The 7,942-nt window shown below is 40.4% G+C and overlaps 2 protein-coding genes and 2 non-coding genes across 5 annotated transcripts; all 4 read left to right on the top strand.

Annotated features, from left to right (window-relative positions):
• Positions 1-30: 30 nt before the first annotated feature.
• rplp0 (ribosomal protein, large, P0) lies at positions 31-3,027 on the top strand. Of its 2 annotated transcripts, XM_076096370.1 has the most exons (8): positions 31-152; positions 474-583; positions 708-883; positions 1,134-1,221; positions 1,697-1,843; positions 1,964-2,149; positions 2,269-2,409; positions 2,800-3,027. In XM_076096370.1, the coding sequence occupies exons 2-8, from the start codon at positions 530-532 to the stop codon at positions 2,959-2,961; spliced, it is 954 nt and encodes a 317-aa protein (XP_075952485.1). In that variant the 5' UTR covers positions 31-152; positions 474-529; the 3' UTR covers positions 2,962-3,027. The 2 variants fall into 2 exon arrangements, with proteins under 2 accessions (XP_075952485.1, XP_075952486.1); XM_076096371.1 differs by lacking the exons at positions 31-152; positions 474-583 and adding an exon at positions 594-612.
• On the top strand, positions 931-1,060 carry LOC142955037 (small nucleolar RNA SNORA63). The gene has a single exon (XR_012955785.1). It is a non-coding gene; the product is annotated as a small nucleolar RNA SNORA63 (small nucleolar RNA).
• LOC142955038 (small nucleolar RNA SNORA63) lies at positions 2,579-2,708 on the top strand. The gene has a single exon (XR_012955786.1). It is a non-coding gene; the product is annotated as a small nucleolar RNA SNORA63 (small nucleolar RNA).
• A 1,585-nt stretch (positions 3,028-4,612) lies between the features above and the next one.
• LOC142954988 (golgin subfamily A member 7-like) lies at positions 4,613-7,833 on the top strand. Its single transcript, XM_076096372.1, has 6 exons — positions 4,613-4,710; positions 5,225-5,347; positions 5,433-5,585; positions 5,685-5,786; positions 6,603-6,660; positions 6,968-7,833. Exons 1-5 carry the CDS (start codon positions 4,672-4,674, stop codon positions 6,648-6,650), a joined length of 465 nt encoding a protein of 154 aa, XP_075952487.1. The 5' UTR covers positions 4,613-4,671; the 3' UTR covers positions 6,651-6,660; positions 6,968-7,833.
• The last annotated feature ends 109 nt before the right edge of the window (positions 7,834-7,942 follow it).

Genomic DNA, 7,942 nt, shown 5'->3' on the forward strand with positions numbered 1-7,942 from the left:
ATAGTGTGGCAACAGATGTGATTGACAGAGCAACCATCCAATAGGTGGGTAGCTGACGCCCATGCCTCCTTTGTGATTGGACAGTTGGTTGGTATATAAACTCCTCGCGCATTTCCTATTTCCCTTTCTTTCACGCGACCCTACTGTGTGAGGTAAGGACATGGTTTCGCTCTTTCAGAAAAAAGAAAAACCTAAAATGTAGAATTATTTTATGTTTGATTTATTGCTTCATGAGATAGACGCGTGTAGCACCTAACGCTAAATGTTTTGTGAGATATAACAGTACGGTGGTGAGGCCTAACTGCTAGCAACAACCTAGCACTATATTCGCAGCGCGGCCTGCTAATGTAGTGCTAACTTGTTGCTAGCCGGCTAACTTTAAACGCTAGCTGTCAACCACATGGCAGGGCCTGTATGTAGATTATATCGTTTTTTTTTCTAATTTATTAACTGTTTTATTATTTTGTGTGCAGGTATTACCTTGTCTTTAAACCAGCTGTTTTAAGCGATCCTTGGAAGCACTGCAAAGATGCCCAGGGAAGACAGGGCCACGTGGAAGTCCAACTATTTTATGAAAATAATCGTAAGTAGGACTTAACCTAGAACCTTGATGTAAGTTTGTATTTAAGTATAAGCTGATTTATATACTGTAACGTTACATATTTGTATTTATATATTTAATTACATTCCCGTTGTCCTCTTTGTAGCAACTTTTGGATGACTATCCGAAATGCTTCATTGTGGGTGCAGACAATGTCGGCTCCAAGCAGATGCAGACCATCCGTCTGTCCCTGCGTGGGAAGGCTGTGGTGCTGATGGGTAAAAACACCATGATGCGCAAAGCCATCCGTGGTCACCTGGAGAACAACGCTGCCCTGGAGAAGTGAGTCCGGTATTTTACTTTTTTAACTTTAGCATTGTTTTTTTATATAGCAGGATAAGTTACAATGCAGCTTGTGTAGTACTGCTTTGTCGTTCCCCCTGCAAACAATAACCTGTTTCCACGCTATACCTGTCAGTCACCATCCCTTGACTGCCAGGCACGCAAGGTTTCAGACAATTAAACGCTTGATTTGTTTGTAGAAATTATTATTTGCACACATATTGTAACAGTTAATTCCATAATTTGATAGGCTTCTGCCTCACATTAAAGGAAATGTGGGCTTTGTCTTCACCAAGGAGGATCTGGCTGAGGTCCGGGACATGCTGCTGACCAACAAGGTAATGCAATCAACAGAATTGTTATTGTTTTGTGACATGGATCCAGAGGGATGCCTTTAGTCTTACTGTATTTGACACTGTCAAACATTATTACCAACTTATTAAGTTAGTCATCCGTGTTTGGCAGTTGGTGCTAGCACTTAACTTTTGATTAGAAAGTGTAAAATGCAGCTGCAACACTGTAAACTGTAAAGGAATCTGGTTTATTTCTAAGGCTGGTACTCAAAGACCTTGTCGAGAAGCAGGATAAGTTACAATGCAGCTTGTTTGGTACTGCTTTGTCGTTCCCCCTGCAAACAGTAACTGTTTCCACGCTATACCTGTCAGTCAGCATCACTAGACTGCCAGGCACGCACGGTTTCAGACACTGATTAAAACTTGAAGTTGAGCTCCAGCCAAAAATGTTCAAACCTATTCCTGAGGTTTAAATTCAGCCCCAGTAGAGTAGCATGCTAAACTGTCATCACTACCCCAGGTACCTGCAGCTGCCCGTGCTGGAGCCATCGCCCCATGTGAGGTCACTGTGCCAGCCCAGAACACTGGTCTGGGTCCTGAGAAGACCTCTTTCTTCCAGGCTCTGGGTATCACCACAAAGATCTCAAAGGGAAGCATTGAAATCTTGGTGAGTTTGAAAATTATTAATACTGTATTTGGAAAGCTAATGAAAAGCATGGATGTTAAACACAACAATGTACATCACAATGCTTGCATCAGTAACTAAAAAGCATCTCTGTCCCCTCAGAGTGACGTCGCTCTGATCAAACCAGGCGACAAGGTTGGTGCCAGCGAGGCCACGCTCCTCAACATGCTGAACATCTCGCCCTTCTCCTACGGACTCAACATCCAGCAGGTGTATGACAATGGCAGTGTTTACTGTCCTGAGGTGCTCGACATCACTGAGGCTTCTCTGCATGCCAAGTTCCTGGAGGTGAGATGCTGCGTAAAAAAAATCAGTCCACGGAATTAGGAAGCACTTAAAACAAAGTGGTCATATTTGTTTGGAATACACTGAAAAAGGGGTTACTTTAACAATTGTTTTATTTTTAGGGTGTGAGGAACATCGCTAGTGTGTGTCTGGAGATCGGCTACCCCACTCTGGCCTCTGTCCCCCACTCCGTCATCAATGGCTACAAGAGAGTCCTGGCTGTCGCTGTTGAGACGGATTACTCCTTCCCCCTGGCAGACAAGGTATGCTCGTTTAAATCAGTACTTTCCCTTTAGTTAGCACGCAGATGAGCTTTAGTGTTGCGGTGTGTTTTGCATGATTAGGTAAATCTGTAAATGGAAAACTTAAAATGTACCTGGAGAAGCGAGTTTGGTATTTCACCTTTTTTAACGTCAGCCATCGTTTTTTATATAGCAGGATAAGTTACAATGCAGCTTGTGTAGTACTGCTTTGTCGTTCCCCCTGCAAACAATAACCTGTTTCCACGCTATACCTGTCAGTCACCATCCCTTGACTGCCAGGCACGCACGGTTTCAGACAAACGCTTCATTTATTTGTAGAAAGGTTTATTCGCACACGCACAACCCTAACTGTGTAAATGGAAAACTTATCGTGTACCTTTGTCCTCACAGGTCAAGGCCTTCCTGGCTGACCCGTCTGCTTTTGCTGCTGTCGCAGCACCTGTAGCGGCTGCCGAGACTGCTGCTGCTGCTGCAGCTCCAGCTGCTAAGGAGGAGGTCAAGGAGGAGTCTGAGGCGTCAGATGACGACATGGGCTTTGGTCTATTCGACTAATAAAATCCAGCAAACCATCCGGATTTGAGTCATTACACTATGATTCAATAAAGTCTCTTAAAGTCCCCCTGTTTTTGAGTTTCTTTTGCTTTAAATTGAAAGGTTGTATTGTATAAATGCGTTTGGATGCAGTGCTCTGTTCCAGCAACTGACACGTGGTTGAGACTTGAGTAAACTATTGCAATTTGATGAAGCTGTATTTTTATTGATGCACACCAGAATGGATTAGAATTAAGAGATTTTTTTTTTTTTTTTTTTTTAGTATGATAAAGTAAAACTATCCTGCATTGTTTATGAAAATCTAAATTTTCTAAAAGTAGCTAAGCCACTAAATCACAAATAATTGCTACTTTCCACAGTGGCTACCTAACCCCAGTTTAATTATATTTTGATTACTGGAAAAATACTACAAAAACACTATTGACATAACTGAAGGTATCCAGGATGGAATGTCAAAAACAAACTCATGGTATGCCGCGTCATAAAAAGGTAAACCGATAGTGAAGTGTATGCCAATCATTGTACAGTATGCTGACAAATTAAGAAAAGTCTAGTATAGTTGTAAGTGTATATATAAATCAGAGTATACTGTTCAAAACCTCATGAAAAGTCATTGGACTTAATCCAAAAACTAATTTAAGTCTTGGCCTAGACTGATTTTAGAAAGTCCAATAAATGTGAACGTATACTATGGAAAAGTAACGGTTCATAGTATAGCTTTTCAAAAGTCAAAGTAATATGGTTTACCGAAAAAGTCTTAAGTCGACGTAGGAAGTCAGAAAGACAAGTAATGGTAGTAAAAGATGAGTGCAGTGTTTTTCTGTTCCATAACACCCCATTTCTCATAAATGTCAATGGACAGTCTCGTACTCGTCCACCTCCACAGTGGTGCTCTGACTACTGGTGCTCTCACAACGGTGAGGACTCGAACCTGGTGCTGGAGCTTTCCAAACCACCAATGCCACACTCACTTAGAAATATTTTTGTGTATTTGACTTAATGTTTGACCTCAAAATTCACTTCACCACTTAAGGTTCAACACACAACCTCCAGACTTCTATCACCCTGAGCTATCTGGTTTGACTCATGTTCCTGCTGTTTTGTAGCATGTTTGACTTCTTCGCTTTGGGTGATGGACCTTCAAATTCACTGCATCACATCAAACCCACAACCTCAGGTCTTCTGAGCAGTTCACTACCTGAGCTACTTGGTCATACCATTTCTACTCAACTCACACAAACATCTGGGATAACTAAACATCTGCTCAACCTTGCAGCATGACAGATTATTCTGCACATTACAAATATACAAAAATGAATTGGAAGTTGATAAGCATCGGTAATTTACTTTATAATTGTGCCAAAACAATTACATGTTTTAATAGTTCTTCAAGATATTATATTCTGATTTTCTCTCCAAACAAACCAATCATAGAAAATAAAGACACAAGTTTTAAAAGTTGTATTAAATCAATACATGATCACGACAGGAGTGGATGAAGTTAAAGAAAACAGATTTCAATTTTTACTAAGATACATACTATACTATGACTTCTTTATTCCACATTAGAGATACTATACAATTACTTTTTTGGACATACTATACTTCGATATATAACATATCACTCATCAATATATTTGTGCAAAAGACACTTTTATTCTGAAAACAAAGGACCGGAAATGGCATAGGGACGGTGGAGCTGGAGCGTAGATGCGCAGCAGCTACAAGGAAACGTCCACTATGGCTGAGGTAAGGGCTTTTTCTTCAGGTGGACTGGGGGAGTTTTTCGTTTTTTAAAGAGCTACGTGGCTAAATGTTTAACGTTAACATGTTTACGGTGGTTTATTGATGTGGATGGTGTTAAAGGCTAACATGCCGTACTTTCCAGCGCCGTTGATGGCTCAGCAAACGTAAGCTAACGTGTTATTAGCTAGCTAACGTTACCTCATAGGCGGATCATAGTATTTAATTAAATTTGATCATACTATTTTGTACTATTGTTTCATAATGTCACACAGTAGCCCACATTGTCGTCGTCGGTAATTGTCGTCGGTAAAATCGAAGATGTTGTCGTAGCTATTAGCGTGCTAACAATGTTAGCTTGTGTAACGTCTAAAGTCTCTAAAGTTAGCTGATAGTATGGGCGTCATGATTTCCTCTACAGTTTGTGTAGTTAGCTGTACAGCAGGTGCCACTGAGTCAACCCTTCAGACGGGTACTTTTCTATGAAAGATAACCGCCTAAATGTTGATTGTTGGTCCAGACCCACAGTTTACAGGACCTCCAGCAGCCAGCTGTGTCCTCCAAGGTGTTTGTCCAGAGAGACTACGGCTCAGGAACCATCTCCAAGTTCCAGACCAAGTTCCCCTCTGAGCTCGAGTCAAGGGTGTGTATAGTGTTTACGTGGATGCAGTGATTGTTGACTGAATGTGTAAAAGATTGTGTATGATATCTAAACTGTTTGTTTTCAGCTTGATAAGCAGCAGTTTGAGGAAACCATCCAGACTCTCAACAACTTGTATGCAGAGGCAGAGAAACTAGGGGGGAAGTCTTATTTGGAGGGCTGCCTGGCTTGTCTAACTGCCTACACAGTATTCCTCTGTATGGAAACACACTATGAAAAGGTAAAACGGTGTCAATGGTACGCTGTGTTTGACAGATCTACCTGACAATGTTTATCTTACATCTGCGTGCTGTCTGTCTCTCTCTCTCTCTGTGTGCAGGTGTTGAAGAAGATTTCGAGGTACATTAAGGACCAGAATGAGAAGATTTATGCTCCCAGGGGCTTGCTGTTGACTGACCCCATAGAGAGAGGCCTCAGAGTCGTATCCTTCACCTGACATATAGCAGTATACCGCGGAGTAGAAAAGTATTGAAGTTACACTAATTTAAAATTAGGCTAACCGGTGGGTTTTGGCGAGGTAGGATTGGCTCCTCTTTTAATATTTACATCTACATGCTTCGCCAGGTTATTCTTTGACATGTGCCTAATTTTACACACTAATTCCAAAACTAGTCTTCTCAACGTCAGAGAAATTCGATACGTGGCTCCATAAATTAGGTAGTAAATTCAAACAAAGCTGGCATAACCTTGTGAAGAAAAGGTAAATATTGGTTGAAGCTAGGGTTGGTTATGTTGAGAAGAATAAGATGGATTTTAAGAATTATCCATATGAAATACTTGGCCCAGTGTTACCAATTTATTTCCAATGAAAGCAGCCAGCAGCCCGAGCTTCAAAAGTCCCAAATTTAGCGACAAGTCGCCAGGTCAGCAGCACTGACAGCCTGACCCTTCAGGCCTCCTTCCAAAGCCACTCCCCCTAAATGAGCTGTGGCTATTGGTAGCACACACAGCTGTCAAGCTAGCAGCTTATAAAACACTCAGGTGATAATGAGTGCACTGACAGAGAGCCGGCCGGTATGCAAGTAGGTCGACACGCAGGTATGGAGCTTATTACAGTAACAGCCACAGACGATATGTTTTTTCAGTGCATTTGATTTATTGATTTCTGTTAGAGTGAAAGGAGAATTTTCAATAAATATAACAACATTTTGTTAACAACATTATCAACCGTAGTTTTAACTATATGAGAAAATGTGCATATAGCGTTGTGTTTTTCCCTTAACTTTCTATCTTCTAGGTTGAAATTACCATCTTTGAAGACAGAAATATTGGTTCTGGAAGATAAAGAACCGTTGGTATGGAGTCTTTCTGGTGTATTATTTTAATGAAAAATCATTATCACCACTGTATCACCACATTTGAGCTCTTAACTCAAGATATCTGGATTTTCTTCAGGGATTTTACTTAACGTCAGCCGTGAAGCTTGTTCTTTTTAGCCACAAACGGATCACTGACCACTTTTCATTTAATTAAATGTGTGATCACTTAAGCAGGACATTTACTACTATCTAGTGCTCTATTACTCATAACACTAGAATCTTCATTGTCTGTACCCGTTGACTATTCTTCATGACAGAATATTCTTTCTTTCTACCTCCTCAGTATATTCCGATGACCAGAAACTCATCATCTGTCTGGCAGCAAATATTCAGATGTCTGCTTCACCTGAATGGATGTATATAATTTAGATCTGATCCTCTTCTCTGTTATTTATGAGTACTCTACTGTCTGCCTATCCTAACATGTTTGTAAATGTGTGTTCATGTCTTTTGATACATGCAGTGATGTACAAATCATGTCCTAGTTGATCAAGACAGGTCTTTATGAACAGTGCCATTGTGTTAAATGCCTCTTTTTGACCATGGTAAATATAAGTGATTTCACTTGTGTATGTTTTTTTTGCAAATAATATAAAGTCAAATTATGTATGTAGTCACCAAGAACTGTTAAGAGAGTTGTTGGCCCGGTCCGTAAACTATAATCCTGTTATGGGCAGCGCTCCACAGTGTTGACATGCTGGTTGTAGCCTTTGTTGAGGCAAATGTTTTCTTATCGGTGCATGAATGTGACTTTTTTGGGGGGGGGGGTCGTGTCTTGTGAAATATGCACTTGGAAGTGCTGAACTGGATTTTTGTGACTGAAGATGGAGCATGTATACTGTTTGTACGTCCATCACAATATAACAGCGTGACCTGGTAGATTTTGAGAAGTTTCCATCTGTGTCATAGTACAACATCACTAAATCTCCTAAATCTTAGTCAAGTCCTGTTACATGTTTCCTACGAGATGCACCATCTATATTACAAATGTCCTCCTGCTTATCCATAATCACCAAACACCACAGAAACCTTAAACACTCAACACCACAGATGATTGCTATTGTTGGTGTTTGATGCAGCTGGTTTACTTTTCTAATAAATATTGTTCTGTTTTATCTAAATAAAATTTCCTGCCCGAAATATGTATAACTCCATGTGTTTTTGACTTTATTTCAAATACCACAGTGCATAAGGCTTTGGAAATAGTATTTTGTGTGCGCAATGGGTTCAAAACACAGTATTTGGTTTGAATATCTAT

Source organism: Anarhichas minor, unplaced genomic scaffold, assembly GCF_050575085.1.
Source record: "Anarhichas minor isolate MPS153535 unplaced genomic scaffold, ASM5057508v1 ptg000021l, whole genome shotgun sequence".
NCBI classification, from domain to species: Eukaryota; Metazoa; Chordata; class Actinopteri; order Perciformes; family Anarhichadidae; genus Anarhichas; species Anarhichas minor.

Coding starts and splice junctions, on each gene's coding strand:
- rplp0 (XM_076096370.1), top strand. CDS start 530: ATGCCCAGGGAAGACAGGGCCACGTGGAAGTCCAACTATTTTATGAAA. Junction 1,222..1,696: donor ACATGCTGCTGACCAACAAG/GTAATGCAATCA, acceptor TCACTACCCCAG/GTACCTGCAGCTGCCCGTGC. Junction 2,410..2,799: donor CCTTCCCCCTGGCAGACAAG/GTATGCTCGTTT, acceptor TTGTCCTCACAG/GTCAAGGCCTTCCTGGCTGA.
- LOC142954988 (XM_076096372.1), top strand. CDS start 4,672: ATGCGCAGCAGCTACAAGGAAACGTCCACTATGGCTGAG. Junction 5,348..5,432: donor CCTCTGAGCTCGAGTCAAGG/GTGTGTATAGTG, acceptor GTTTGTTTTCAG/CTTGATAAGCAGCAGTTTGA. Junction 5,586..5,684: donor TGGAAACACACTATGAAAAG/GTAAAACGGTGT, acceptor CTCTGTGTGCAG/GTGTTGAAGAAGATTTCGAG.